Source organism: Talpa europaea (genome assembly GCF_964194135.1).
Source record: "Talpa europaea genome assembly, chromosome: 3".
NCBI classification, from domain to species: Eukaryota; Metazoa; Chordata; class Mammalia; order Eulipotyphla; family Talpidae; genus Talpa; species Talpa europaea.
In genome coordinates, this window is record NC_140069.1 from 32243215 (window position 1) to 32259214 (window position 16000).

Sequence of the window (16000 nt, forward strand, 5' to 3'; positions counted from 1 at the left end):
CGTTCCAGCTGTCCTCATTCAAGAAGTAAGGGTAGAGTGACAGGACTCACAGCTCTCCTACATATTGTTTAAACTAGAGGAACTAGAGAAGTGGCTGCAGGGATGGAGGAAATACACAGATTTCAGAGCTATTTAGAGGTTTAATCAACAACTTGATATTTTGGATGAGTGATTAATTTAGGTTAGAGAGAATAAGAAGGAACCAGACCATTGTGTGGGATAGTGGTGTGATAGCTAATAATGAGAGTTCAGTTTTAGACTTGTTGAGTTCATGGTGCCGGAGAGACGTTCAAGTGGAGTTGTCCAAGGAACAGTTGGCTATAGTGGCTTGAGACTTAAGAGAGGTGCTAGACAGAGTTGAAGATTTGAAGTTGACGTCTGGCGGTATATGAAAATCTTCAACTCCATTTAATTCTGTTAATAATTGTGCTTAGTTAGGTTGTTTTACTTCCCTCCCCCTTTTTACCTTCTAGCCATGGTGAACTGTACTTGCAGTTTCTTGGCCCTTCATAGTTCTTGTTTTGTGCCTGTTCTTCCCTTTTCCTGGAAAGTTCTTAATTCCACTGATTTTGTTTTCCCTGAAGACTTACTTAACTCTGGTACCAATTTTGGGAAACCTTCCACAGCACTCTTCTCTCACCCCCAAATATTTGCCCATAATTTGAGTTAGGTAAGTACCCTTCTGACTTTTGATAACATCCTGTGTAGTCTGTTTATAACATTTTATCTGGGGTATAGGCCAGAGGTGTGGAGAGTGAGAGGATTTACCAGAGACAGAGTGGAGAACAGGACATGCGGACTGACTGAAATACACTGCTGAAGGGAGCAGTGGTGAGACAGGAGAGGTTTGCAGGGCCATGTGGGTCACCTCCCTGGTCAGGGATCAAACTCATGCTGCAGTGACTGTGCATAGCTTTATAGTGCTGCGTCTTAACCCCTTGTGCCACCAGGGAGGCCTCTAAAGCTAGAAATTATGTCTAACATTTGCATCCTTAACACCTAGCGTAACTTGGAATATAAGAGACATTTAATAAATGTTTATAAATACAGACCAAAAATGGTAGCAAGTCATTGAGAAACTCTTCTACTTACAAACAAAATAGATATTGAGGGACAGTTTATAAAAAGAGTTCATTACTTAGTGTTTATAGCCTAACTACTACTAGTACCATTCATTAATTATTAGTGGATAGGATGGAAGAGGATAGACTTGATAAACTTCTGTTATAAGATTTTTTTTTTAGATTGATTTATTTATGCATAAAAGAGCTAGGGTACAGGCCAGAGGTGTGGAAGTGTGAAAGGATTCACCAGAGACCGAGTGGGGAGCAGAACAGGCAGATCTACTGAAATACACTGCTGAGGGGAGCAGTGGGCAAGTCAGGAGAGGTCTGTTGCGCTGTGTGGGTAGCTCCTTGGACGGGGATCGAACTTGTGCTGCAGTGGCTGCGGCTAGCTTCATAGGTTGCGTCTTAACCCCTTGTGCCAACAGGGAGACCTTAAGCTTTTGTTTTCAATGAGAATTTATTACCATGTAAACTAAGGAGTTTCTATACAGAGACTTGAGTAGAAGAATTCCTTACAAGAAGGAAATATAGCACCAAAGAGTGAGGCAAAATGCTTTCATTTATGTAAATTTATTGTAGTATTTGTTGAATACCAATGGTATATTTGTAATAATTAGGATTCCAATTTGGCTGCTGTAAGAAAAGTCAAAATAACATGTTAGATAAGATAGGACTTTAATAATCTGGCTGTAATATTCTCGAGCTAGTAGGACAGTTCCATAAAGTCAGAGACCCAGCTTCCTCTGTATTGTTTCCCTGCCATCTTTTGGATCTGTCCTGCATCATCGGAGAGAGCTCACCATAACATTGATCTTCTAGAAAGGCAGCAGAATTTTAGAATAAGAGGTAGAAGTTTCTGAAGTCTGAATCGTAAAGATATGAACTGAGAATTATGTACATCATTTCCACTTACATCCCACTGATTAGCATTTAGTAATCACATGTGCATGTTGGCTGCCTAGGAGTCTGGGAGTATAGTCTTTAGCGCATTTGTGCCCAGCTCAAACTTTTCCAGGTAGAAATGGAAAATGGGTGTTGGAAGATTGCTAGTAATGATTTTTTTTTAAAGATTTATTTATTTATTTATTTATTTATTTATTTTTTTATTTTTATTTTTTTTTTTTTTGTTTATACAAGCACTGGGTACAGTCAGAAGCGCGGGAGGGTGAGAGAATTCACCAGAGCCAGAGCAGGGAGTAGAGCAGGCAGAAGGACCGAAGTACACTGCTGAGGGGAGCAGCGGGCGGCAGGAGAGGTCTGCGCGCCATGCGGGACCCTCCAGCGGTGGCCGGGGAGCAGCCGGGGATCGAACCAGCGCCGCAGAGGCTGCGGGCAGCTTCGCAACCCAGCGCTCAACCGCTGCGCCACCGGGGAGGCCCTATTTATTTATTTTTACAAGCACTGGGTACAGTCAGAAGCACGGGAGGGTGAGAGAATTCTCCAGTGCCAGAGCGGGGAACAGAACTGGCAGATGGACCGAAATACACTGCTGAGGGGAGCATTGGGCGCAGCAGGACAGGTCTGTTGCGCCATGTGGGACCCTCTCTGGGGGCCAGGGGCGGAACCGGCGCTGCAGAGGCTGTGGACAGCTCCACAGCGCTGTGCTTAACCCGTTGCGCCACCGGGGAGGCCATGATGTTCTTTTTAAAAAAGATTTATTTATCTATGCATACAAGAACTGGGGTGTAGCCAGAGGTGTGTGTGTCGGGGGATAAGAGGATTCACCAGAGAGCAGAGCAGGCGGGGTGATTGAAATACACTGTTTAGGGGAGCAGCGGGGTAAGGCAGGAGAGGTCTGCTGTGCCATGTGGGTGAGCTCCCTGGCCAGCGATTGAACTCATGCCGCAGTGACTGGAGATATCGTCATAATGCTGAGACTTAACCCTTTGCGCTACCAGGGAGGCCCAGGCCCCCTATTTTTAAAAGATTAATTTATACACCACTGTAAATCATATGATAACTCTTTTTTTAAAAAAAAGATTTATTGGGCCTCCCCGGTGGCGCAGCGGTTGAGCGCTGGGTTGCGAAGCTGCCCGCGGCCTCCGCGGTGCCGGTTCGATCCCTGGCTGCTCCCCGGCCACCGGAGGAGGGTCCCACATGGCGCGCAGACCTCTCCTGCCGCCCGCTGCTCCCCTCAGCAATGTACTTCGGTCCTTCTGCCTGCTCTGCTCCCCGCTCTGGCTCTGGTGAATTCTCTCACCCTCCCGCACTTCTGACTGTACCCAGTGCATGTGTAAACAGAACAAACAAACAAACAAACAAATAAATAAATAAACATGCCTCTATTTAAAAAAAAAAAAAAAGATTTATTTAGGGCCTCCCCGGTGGCGCAGCAGTTGAGCGCTGGGTTGCGAAGCTGCCCGCAGCCTCTGCAGTGCCGGTTTGATCCCCGGCTGTTCCCTGGTCACCGGAGGAGGGTCCCACATGGTGCGCAGACCTCTCCTGCTGCCAGCTGCTCCCCTCAGCAGTGTACTTCGGTCCTTCTGCCTGCTCTGCTCCCTGCTCTGGCTCTGGTGAATTCTCTCACCCTCCCGTGCTTCTGACTGCACCCAGTGCTTGTATAAATAAATAAATAAACAAATCTTAAAAAAAAAAAAAAAAGACTTTAAATAAAAAAAAAAGATTTATTTATTTTTATGCATACAAGAACTGGGGTACAGGTCAGAGGTGTGGGGGATGAGAGGATTCACCAGAGACAGAGTGGGGAACAGAACAGGTAGACTGACTGAAATACACTGCTGAGGGAAGCAGTGGGTGAGGCAGGAGAGGTCTGCTGTGCCACGTGGGTAGCTCCCTGGCCAGGGATCAAACTCGTGCTGCAGTGGCTGCAGGTAGCTTTATAGGTTGCATCTTAACCCCTTGCGCCACCAGGGAAGCCCTGATAACACTCCTTTAATGATGTTTAATTTATTTTAAGATTGTGATTTTCTGAATAAAATGAATTAAACTGAAGATGAATAAATTTTGAATAGTGTTTTGCTTACAGTATGTCTCTCTCTTCCCCTTCCCTCCCCCTTAAAGCAAAGTTCTCATATAGATGTGGTCCGTTTTCCATGCGTGGTGTATATCAATGAAGTTCGAGTCATACCCCCAGGAGTAAGGGCCCATAGCAGCCTGCCAGACAACAGAGCTTATGGGTGAGTCAACTTCCTTTTCAAAAGTATTCTTGGGTAAAGAGTTTTCTAGAAACATTCTTATGTACAAAAATTAAGTTACCTTTTTAAAAAAAAGATTTATGTATCTATACAAGAAGTGGGGTGTAAGCCAGAGTTGTGGGGGTGGTGAGAGGATTCACTGGAGACAGAGTGGGGAGCAGAACAGGCACATCAACTGAAATACACTGCTGAGGGGAGCTGCTGGTGAGGCAGGAGAGGTCTACTGCGCCATGTGGGAAGCTACCTGGCTACCTGGGGCTTGAACTCATTCTGCAGTGGTAAGAGATAGCTTGATGGTGTGGTCTTTAGCCCCTGAGCCACCAGGGAGGCCCCTATTTTGTTTGTTAAAAAATAAATTAAAATGTCACTCATTTATGGTTATGTTCTGTTACATTGTAATTGATGGCGATAGTTTTCTGCTTTCCACAATATTCTAGAGTGGCAACATCTAGTAGGAGTATTTTTAATCTGGCTTCCTCCTTTGAAATAAGTAAGAATGTCTGAATATTTAGAAATGATATCTGTTGTTATCATATTTTCTAATGTGTTATAGTATAAGTTTTTTTTTAAAGATATATTTATTTGTACAAGAGTCGCGGCAGGGTGAGAGAATTCATTAGAGACAGAGCAGGGAGCAGAACAGTCAGATGAACCAAGAACACTGCTGAGGGGAGCAGCGGGGGAGACAGGAGAGGTCTGCCACGCCCTGTGGGTTTCTCCCTGGCTGGATGGGAATCGAACTTGCGCTGCAGAGGCTGTGGACAGTTTCACAGCACTGTGCTTAACCCGCTGCGCAACTGGGGAGGCCCTATACTATTAATTTCTTTTTTTTAAAAGATTTATTTATTTATGCATACAGGAGCTGGGGTACAGGCCAGAGATGCTGGGGGTGAGTGGATTCACCAGAGACAGAGTGGGGAACAGAACAGGCAGACTGACTGAAATACACTGCTGAGGGGAGCAGCAGGAGCAACAGGAGGTCTGCTGCGCCACGTTGGATCCTCGCAGGCCGGCAGGGATCAAACACGCGCTGCAGAGGCCGCGGACAGCTTCATAGTGCAGCAGATCTTTACTGTCTCATCCACTGCTCCCTTCAGCAGTGTATTTCAGTCAGTCTGCCTGTTCTGTACCCAACTCTGTCTCTGGTGAATCCTCTCACACCGCGCATATCTGTCCTACACCCCAGCTTTTGTATGCATGCTTTTTAGTTTTCGAATTACAATTAATAATATGATGAACATCCTCTTAGAGAAATTTTTTTGTTTGCATATCAGTGTTTACATAGAAAAAATATTTCTACATCTGATGATGTGAACATTTTCTCAATCTCTGGAATTTTATTGCCATATTGCCTTTGAAAATGTAACTGTTTGCACTTCTAGCAGTGTCTGAGTTAGCAAACCTCTTTTATAGTTTTCTGGACATTGTACTTGATATCACTTGGAATTTTTGTAAATAACCGAGCATATGGTGTCACAAATCAAGATTTGGTTGAGCCTAAAGAAATTAGCTAAAGGTGAAATATATATCAAGTGTAGTGAGATTTCATTCCAGTGCAAATTAAGTAAGATTTACTCTTAACTGTAAAAATGCACAAAATCGAAATATTTATGTGAATTGCTGCTATACAGCTCTAAGTCACAATTTAGGGCTCTGGTTGCTAAAATTATTACAATCTTGTTGATTAAGTTGAAATCAAATTTAGTTAACTCAATTCTCCTTGATAGTAAAAGAAAATAATAGAAAAAATTATAAAATCAGATGTCACAATTGATTAATATTTTCCTTTAAAACACATCAATGATTTAAATGTTTAGAATGTTTTTCAGAATGATCCAAGTAGCAGGGGCAGGATATTTCATGATTAATATTTGCTTTTCAGTAAAACTCAGAGTGAAAAGGTGGCTACTTGAGAATTATGTGTGAATAAAATTAAAGAAAATACTACAATTAACTATAATTTTGTTACTTAAGTCTTAGGAATATTGTATCTTGATTCTAAAATTGCTCTTAAATTTCTATTCACGGGCCTCCCTGGTGGCGCAGGCAGTTGAGTGCCACACTGTAAAGCTGTCCTCAGCCTCTGCAGTGCCGGTTCAATCCCCGGCCGCTGGACGAGGGTCCCACATGGCGCGCAGACCTCTCCTGCCGCCCGCTGCTCCCCTCAGCAGTGTACTTCTTCAGTCTGCCTGCTCTGCTCTCCCTTCTGGCTCTGGTGAATTCGCTCACCCTCCCGCACTTCTGACTGTACCCAGTGCTTGTATAAACAAAACAAACAAATAAATAAATAAAAACATGCCTCTATTAAAAAAAAAAATTTCTATTCACTTTGTTTCATGTTTTAATTTAGCAATTGATTTTTGCAAAGATTGACATTTCAACTTTGTCTCATTCACAGGGAGACTTCGCCACACACATTTCAATTAGACTTATTCTTTAACAATGTAAGCAAACCAAGTGCCCCAGTTTTCGATAGGTTGGGAAGGTATGTACCTACTACACAATTTTTCCAGAAACTCATGCATTAGTAAGCAAAACCTTTTTAGTTTTCAGCTAGAATAACAGGATAACGTAATGGTTCTCTACTTTGTCTATACATTAGAATTACTTAGGGTGCTTTAAAAAACATAATATCTTATAGATTACTATATTTAATTAACCAATTAGAATCTCTGGACAGTTTGTTTTATACCTGTCTTGGTAACATTTGGGTGGGGACAGTAAATTAAACTCATTTTTTTGTTGTTGATCTGAACGAAAATCTACGATTTGATTTTATTAAACTATATTAACTCAGAAAAGGGCTTTTTGACCTCTGATATTCAGTGTTTGAACCTTTTTATTCCTGCTCTTTTGGCAGCCTTGAATATGATGAGAATACGTCCATCATTTTTAGACCCAACTCAAAGGTAATTGTGGAAATCAGTTTTTAAGTTGTTACTACTGTTTCTTTTTACCTCTATTTAGTGTTTTGGGTACAAATAAACAAATAAACCAATGATGTAGAATATCAGTTATATGGTTCTGGTGCTTCAGGATGTCATCATTTCTTGTCTGATTCCTTTGGTATCCAGAAACTATTTTAAGATGGTGCAAAGACATGGTAATGTCATTCTCTATCTATAAAGTCTTTTTACCCATTATTTTATATGGGAATCATCAAGAGAGAAGCATCTGTGCTTAACCTTTTTTCCTTTTCATGGGCAAGTTCAGGAGAACACAGGTAAGTTATTATTAGACATCACTGTGCCTTTATTAAAGGTTTTTTTAAAAATCATTTCAAGTTTCTTTTTGTATCAGAAGTATGCTTTTTTTCTCGATAAAACAATTCGGCAAGTTCAGGAGAACACAGGTAAGTTATTATTAGACATCACTGTGCCTTTATTAAAGGTTTTTTTAAAAATCATTTCAAGTTTCTTTTTGTATCAGAAGTATGCTTTTTTTCTCAATAAAACAATTGCCATTCTAGATGTCTAAGGTCCAAATTATGAAAGATCTGAAATGCAAAAATTGTGTCTGAATGAGATTTCTTAACCTCCTGTTTTGTTTTTTGAGGGGGGGAAGGAGGTGGGATGGAAGAGTGACAAATATTTAATCCTCCTTGTCCTGTTTAGACTAAAAATTATCTTGCCTCTTTTATCTTCCTTCCAATGGTACTTCTGTTAAGAGTCTTATCATATCAATCCCTGGGCATGGTTTTTGTGTGTTCTGGTCTCCAGTTTCCCTTCCCTAGAGTTTGCTAGAGTTAAAAGGGGAGGAATGTGATCCTTCCTTATTGTGCCTCTTGAAGGAACCCTATTATTACTTCATTTCTATTTCATTATAGAGTGGAAGTGGAACTCAGAAGTCCAAGGGCTTTGGTTTCTAATCCAGGTTCTTCTATTGATATTCAGGCTCTATCATAGTTTCTGTGAAGATATAGTGATTAATGTAGATAAATTCTGGAAAAAAGTTTTTATATATAAGGAAGTATTGAGGATTAATGCCATTCATAAAGTCTTTCATCTTTTTAGGAGAAAGTTTCTTTGCAAAAATAATTTCTTTCGTGGCAACTCTTCCTGCCCGCTTATGCCTGTGCAAGTGTCCTTTATTCTTCTGGCCCCTTTCCTAATAAACCCACTCTTTAAATATAAACAAACAAAAAACCAATTTTTTGTGCTTTTGGTTACCCTTACATTTCAGGTAAAATATAGGTATATAACATACCTGAATATATGAGTTTAGATATGCCAGAATGATGTACATTCTTAGGGACAATATAATTCTTGAGATTGGTCACAATGTGTACTTTTGTGTACCTCTGTAGCCCTGATAACAATTTATTTCTTTTATTTATTTGTTTGTTTGTTTGTTTATTTATTTATTTGTTTGTTTATTTATTTATACATACATACATACATACATACATACATACATACATACAAGCACTGGATACAGTCAGAAGCTCGGGAGGGTGAGAGAATACACCAGAGTCAGAGTGGGGAGCAGAGCAGGCAGAAGGACCAAGTACACTGCTGAGGGGAGCAGCGGGCGACAAGAGAGGTCTACATGCCATTTGGGACCCTCGCCCAGTGGCTGGGGATCAAACCGGCGCCAGCGCTCAACTGCTGCGCAACCGGGGAGGCCCCCGATAACATTTTATTACTTGGCAGTAGCTCCCACTTAATTTCATTCTCATTTCTCTTAGTTGTGCTTTATAAGAGGGTTGACATAAAGTATAGAACTGGATGGATAAAGTATTGAGTCAGGCTAGGTATAGTAACTCTGGAGGTCCATATAGAAACTATGTCTTTGGGTGACTTTCCACCAACATTGACTTTTACATTTTCAGCCTATTTTGAAATACCTTACATGAACCACAAGTAATTTGTTATCAGTTTACTTCTGGCATATTAAAACATTTATTTGAAAGATTTTTTTCCTCTAACAAATAGGTGAATACTGATGGTTTGGTATTAAGAGGCTGGTATAATTGTCTGACCCTGGCAATATATGGATCAGTGGATAGAGTGATAAGTCATGACAGAGAGTCTCCACCACCACCACCTCCACCTCCACCACCTCCGCAACCACAACCGAATTTGAAAAGGAATCCAAAACATGGTAAGAATTTTAAATTTGCCTTTGTTGTTTATTATAGTGGAAAAGTCTACTCTATAGTCCTTCTACCTTCTGAACCTTATGATCTGCCCGTCTCCTGGTTCTTGCCCATGGAGTTTCATTTTTTTTTTCACCCCATGGCTTTCCTATGATTTCTTTTTATATTGATGAAGTGTTTACATTTTATTTTCTCCTGCCACTTCCTAGAATAGAATGCTTTTTAATTGACCTAAGGGTATTTTTTAATTTAAAATATGTAAATGATAATGTAATCCAGTGGTTGTCTGTGGTTTACTATCAAATTTATCTTTGAAAGAATAAATAGGAAATGAGTTTGATTTGTACTTAAAATACTCATGTTAATGGCATTTGTTTGAGAACCTTTAGCTGTTAAGTGAAGATAAGAAAAACACTTCAGTAAACTTCAGTGAGTGTTCTTTTTTTTTGAGATTTGTTTATTCATGCATACAAGAACCAGGGTACAGGCCAGATGTGTGAGAGGGTGAGAGGATTCACCAGAAACAGAGCAGGGAACAGAACAGGCAGACTGACTGAAATACACTGCTGAGGGGAGCAGTGGGACAGACAGGAGAGGTCTGCCATGCCATATGGGTATCTCGCTGGCTGGCCGAGATTGAACCCGCTCTGCAGGGGCTGCGGACAGCTTCACAGTGCTGCTCTCAACCGCCTGTGCCACCAGCGATGCCCTTCAGTGACTGTTCTTATAAGACAGGATCCATGTGTTCTAGGGTCTTTTCTCACTGCGGTATTTCTGACTGAAGGCTGTTGAAATAAGGGCTTTTAGGAATACATTTTGAAATTATAATTGAGGTGACTAGGGAAATTATTTTGCTTTTTTTTCCCCCCTTCAAATTTTATTGATTTACTATTCATTTACAAAACTATAATTTTGGGAGTACAGCTTCATACCTCAACATGTGCACATGCTTCACTCTCCCTCTACCAGAGTTCCAGTGTCAGTACACTTGATCGTGTTACCTCCCTTACTCTCTCTTCTTTTCCCCCACCCCTCTGGTAAACACTGTATTTTTCACAGTCTAAGAGTTATTTTTGTTGTGTTTTGCCAGTTTGTTTTCTTTGGTTATCTGTATTCCCTAAATGAGCGAAACTATCCATAAATTGTCTTTCATTTTCTGACTCAATTTCACTTAGCATAATCACTTCCAGATCCATTCATTTTGTCCCAAAATGTACTATTTCATCTTTTTAAACAGCTGAGCAGTATCTTACTGACTATGAATACCACAATTTCTTCATCCATTCAGCTTTCAGTCATCATTTAGGTAGTTTCCATGTCTTGGATATTATGACTAATGCTGCTGTAAACATAGGCATGCATAAATCTTTTCATATTAGTGTTTTCATATTTTTTGAGTAAATATTTAGGACTATTATTGTGCATCTTATGGTGTTTCCGTCTTTATTTTTTTGTGGACTCTCTGTACCATTTTCCATAAAGACTCTAACAATTTATATTCCTACTAACAGTATATGAGGGTCCCTTTTTCTCTACCTCCTTGCCAACATTTGTTGCCTCTAGTCTTTTTTTAACAATTTATATTCTACTAACGGTATATGAGGGTTCCTTTTTCTCCACCTCCTTGCCAACATTTGTTGTTTCTAGTCTTTTTTTTTTTAAAGATTTTATTTTATTTATACAGTAGCTGGAGTACAGACCAGAGGCGTGGGAGGGTGAGAGGATTCATCAGAGACAGAGCTGGGAGCAGAACAGGCAGATCTACTGAAATACACTGCTGAAGGGAGCAGCGGGCAAGACAGGAGAGGGCTGCCATACCATGTGAGTCTCTTCTTGGCCAGTCGGGAATTGAACCTGCATTGCAGAGGCTGCAGACATCTTCACAGCATTGTGTTCAACTGACTGTGTAACCGAGGAGGCCCTGTTTCTAGTCTTTTTGAATAGATCATATAATGAGCAGTTTTGGGGCACAAATAAAATGAACTTTGTTTTTCTGAGTCCTGATACAATGGTATGGTGTGAACTCTTTGTCTCTGATGGTTAAACACTGTATTTTCATCTCTGATATCTTACCTACTAAGCATATTTAATCTTTTTTTTTTTTAAGATTTACTAATTTATTTATACAAGCACTGGGTACAGTCAGAAGCGCGGGAGGGTGAGAGAATTCACCAGAGCCAGAGCAGGGAGCAGAGCAGGCAGACTGAAGTACACTGCTGAGGGGAGCAGCGGGCGGCAGGAGAGGTCTGCGCGCCATGTGGGACCCTCCTCCGGTGGCCCGGGAGCAGCCGGGGATCGAACCGGCGCTGCAGAGGCTGTGGGCAGCTTTGCAACCCAGCGCTCAACCGCTGCACCACCGGGGAGGCCCTAAGCATATTTAATCTTTTACCTTTTTTATTTCCCTTTTCATTTTTCTGTGCTCATTTGTCTTTTTTTTTTTTTTTTTTTAATGACTCTGAACTCCTTGTGGGAGTATGTTTTACTTATATTTGTGTCCCTGTTCTCTTTATAGTGCCTGCATATATGTTGGCTAATCAAAAAATTTGCTAAATTTACTGACTTGTATTAAAATCGACACTTGTACATTATATTTTTATTTTGAAATAATTGTAGATTTTCAGGAGATTGCAAAGAAATGTACAGGGAAGTCCTTTTCTCAGCTTCTCAGTTACTAGCATCTTTACAACCTGTAGACCAGAGTCAAAACAAGAAAGCTGGTAGTGGTATCATCTATAGATCTTGTTTAGATTTCATCAGCTATACATGTACTTGTGTGTGTGTGTGTAGGTAGCTGTCAGTAATTTTACATCATGGATATCCTTGCATAACCACTACTACAACCAAGATACTTTGTTGTACCGTCACAAGATTCTTGGTGTTACTCCTGTGTAACCACATCCATCCCTAATGTTGGCCTTCTCTATAATTATATTATTTCATGAATATTACATAAATGGAATCATGCAGTAGGTACCTTTTTAAAACTTGCTTCTTCCTTTCATTCAGTTTCTTTGAGGTTCATTCACTTTGTTGCATCAGTAGTTCATTTTTTTAAATTGCTGAGTAGTATCACATAGTATAATGATTTATTTAACCATTAAACCATTGAAGGACATATAGGTAATTCCTAGTTTTTTTACTGTGACCAGTAAAACTGTTACGAGCATTTACATACATCTTCCTGCAGGAAAATAAAACTTTATTTCTCTTGGATAATGCCTAGGTGTGTTTACATTATATTTTAATATGTGGGAAGTTAGAAATTCTAACTTTTTCAGTATAGATTAATTAGCAAAATTTGTTAGATGTCAGTAAGGAAAAGCTTATTAAAAAATTCTGAATCAAATAATAAGCATTTTTGTCATGCATTAATTTTACTGTGCTTTAATAATATGAATTCTCTTTTTCTGTCTCTAATAAAACTCTAGCTGATGGGGAGAAAGAAGATCAGTTTAATGGAAGCCCTCCAAGACCGCAGCCAAGGGGACCAAGAACTCCTCCAGGTCCTCCTCCACCTGATGATGATGAAGATGATCCCATGCCTTTGCCAGGTGAAATAAAATTAGTACAAGTTCTCCCTCTATCCCCTATTAATTTTATTCATTCATTCATTCATTCATTCATTCATTCATTCATTCATTCATTTATTTATTTATTTATTTATTTATACAAGCACTAGGTACAGTCAGAAGCGCGGGAGGGTGAGAGAATTCACCAGAGCCAGAGCGGGGAACAAGACAGGCAGGCTGACGAAGAAATACACTGCTTAGGGGAGCAGCGGGCGTGGCAGGAGAGGTCTTTTGTGCCATGTGGGACCCTCGCTGGTGGCCAGGGATTGAACTGGCGCTGCAGAGGCTGTGGGCAGCTTCGTAGCCCAGCGCTCAACCACTGCGCCACCAGAGGAGGCCCTCCCCCATTAACATTAATTGTGCTTTTTTTTTTTTTAAACATCCTTTCCCTTTATTCTGCACATTTGTGTACAGAATTTCCACATTTTTTTTTTTTTTTGGAAGATTTATTTATTTTATACAAGAGCTGGGGTACAGGCCAGATGCACGGGAGGGTGAGAGGATTCACCAGAAACAGAGTGGGGAACATAATAGGCAGACTGACAAAATACACTGCTGAGGGGAGCAGCAGGAGCAACAGGAGAGGTCTGCCGCGCCATGTGGGATCCTTGCGGGCCGGCAGGGATCGAACCGGTGCTGCAAAGACCGCGGACAGCTTCACAGCGCTGTGCTCAAACGCCTGCGCCACCAGGGGAGGCCCAAATAGTGCTTTTTGATTAAAAGAAAATTAGATTCTTGGGCCTCCTTGGTGGCACAAGGGGTTAAGACACGGCACTATGAGGCTATTCGCAGCCACGGCAGCATGAGTTCCATCTCTGGCCAGAGAGGTGACCCGCATGGACCAGCAGACCTCTCCTGACTTGCCCGCTGCTCCCTTCAGCAGTGTATTTCAGTAGATCCTCCTGTTCTGTTCCCCATTCTGTCTCTGGTGAATCCTTTCACCCTCCCCCCCAACACCTCTGGTCTGTACCCCAGTTCTTGTATGCATAAATAAATATTTAAAAAAAAATTAGATTCAGCTAGTCAGAGCTTGATGACTACCCCTCTCTTATCTTTGTTTGTATATATAATATTTCCTGTTTTAAAAAAAAATCAGTTAATTCACTTGAAGCTGTGCTAACATTACCTTGAAAATAAATGTTTTGTACGTAAAGAAACAAAACAACTGAATGAAATAAAACAAAAATAAATTTTTATACTAAGACCAAGTTAGTGGTAACCAGGAGACGGGGTGTGTAAATTGGGTAAAAGGAGTCATTTTATGGCAAAATATGCAATAAGTCTTTCAGTGGTGAGCTTAATGGTTTGTGTGTGTGTGTGTGTGTGTGTGTAAATGTTGAGTTATAATGCTATATACCTGAAACCTATATATGATGTTATAATCCACTATTATGTCAATTAAAAATTAAAAAGCATTAATATGTTATACTCATATTGGCAGAAGAGCAGTATATATGGGAAGAGATAAAAATCTGTGTTATTACTAAATAGCTAAAAAGAAAAGAATTAGTTTATGATATTAGAACATAAAATAATGCAGTTTAGTAATCTTTACTGTATAAAGTTGTGTAATATATGCTTTTTTAAAGATTTATTTTTATTTACTTATGCATAAAAGAACCGGGGTATAGGCTAGAGGTGCTGGGGGCGGGGAGAGGATTCACTAGAGACACGGAGTGGGGAGCAGAATAGTTGGATCTACTGAAATACGCTGCTGAGGCGAGCAGTGGGCGAGACAGGAGAGGTCTGCTGCGCCATGTGGATTAGCTCCCTGACTGGAGATTGAACTCATGCTGCAGTAACTGAAGATAGCTTGATAGCACTGAGACTTTAATCCCTGTGCCACTAGGGAGGACTTGTAATGCATACTCTTAATAAATTTTTAAAAAATGAGTGATTCTATACTTTCTGTTAGGGTATATATGATCAAAATTTTCCAAAATGTCATTAAAGTAGTTGTGATATATCATCCTGCTACCTCATGTTATTTAAACCATTAAGATAATCTGTACCTTAAATCTCAATTTTTCAGTGTCTGGTGATAAGGAAGAGGATGCTCCTCATAGAGAAGATTACTTTGAGCCCATTTCTCCTGATCGGAATTCTGTTCCCCAGGAAGGTCAGTATTCTGATGAAGGAGAAGTAGAAGAAGAACAGCAGGAGGAAGGAGAAGATGATGAAGATGATGTTGATGTAGAAGAAGAAGAAGATGAGGATGATGATGATCGACAAACAGTAGACAGTATCCCTGATGAGGAAGAGGAAGATGAAGAGGAAGAAGGTGAAGAGGATGAAGAAGGTGAAGGTGGGTTATGTTAGGACTTTTTGATTTTAAGTTCTAGGAATTCACTTGGTGTACTTTGAGCACTGAAAGAAATTATAGGAAAGATAAATAACTTTCAAGAAACCCAATGGTCAGAACATAGCTGGGCCTTAATGCTGACTAGAGCTGGAATTCCATCTTTTTTCCTATATATATATATATTTTTAAGATTTATTTATTTATTTATTTATACAAGCACTGGGTACAGTCGGAAGCACGGGAGGGTGAGAGAATTCACCAGAGACAGAGTGGGGAACAGAACAGGCAGACTGACAAAATATACTGCTGAGGGGAGCAGCGGGCGCGGCAGGAGAGGTCTGTCGCGCCATGTGCGACCCTCCCCGGCAGCCGGGTATCGAACCGGCGCTGCAGAGGCTGTGGGCAGCTTCTCAGCCCAGCACTCAACTACTGCGCCACCAGGGGAGCCCCCTATATATTCTTAATTAATTTTCCATTCTGTCTGCTAATAGTGGTCTCTCTATTCAGCCCACAGGTATAATCTCTTTTTAACCAGTCAGTCTAAACTACCTAGCTACATATCAGTTCCATATCCAATTTCCTCGGAGATTGTACGGTTTGCTACTGATATCAGTTGATCCTTGATACCATCAGCTTTAACTTCGGAAGCAGGATCATGCAACAAACACATGATGATGATTAGGCATTTGGTGGACTGTTTTTATTTATTTTATTTTTATTTTTTTAAAAGATTATTTTTGCGGGCCTCCCCGGTGGCGCAGAGGTTGAGCACTGGGTTGCGAAGCTGTCTGCATCCTTCGCGGCGCAGG

At 40.7% G+C, this 16000-nt stretch overlaps 1 protein-coding gene across 1 annotated transcript in view; it reads left to right on the plus strand.

Moving 5' to 3' along the window:
• Positions 1-16000, plus strand: part of VIRMA (vir like m6A methyltransferase associated) — a gene marked incomplete at both ends in the record, with an annotated part of 55921 nt that overhangs the window by 6546 nt on the left and 33375 nt on the right. Inside the window, 6 exons of the mRNA XM_084230131.1 lie at positions 4089-4204; positions 6621-6707; positions 7083-7131; positions 9157-9325; positions 12749-12871; positions 14922-15194. Coding sequence (XP_084086257.1) covers positions 4089-4204; positions 6621-6707; positions 7083-7131; positions 9157-9325; positions 12749-12871; positions 14922-15194 — 817 coding nt within the window. The remainder of the gene's footprint in view (positions 1-4088; positions 4205-6620; positions 6708-7082; positions 7132-9156; positions 9326-12748; positions 12872-14921; positions 15195-16000) is intronic.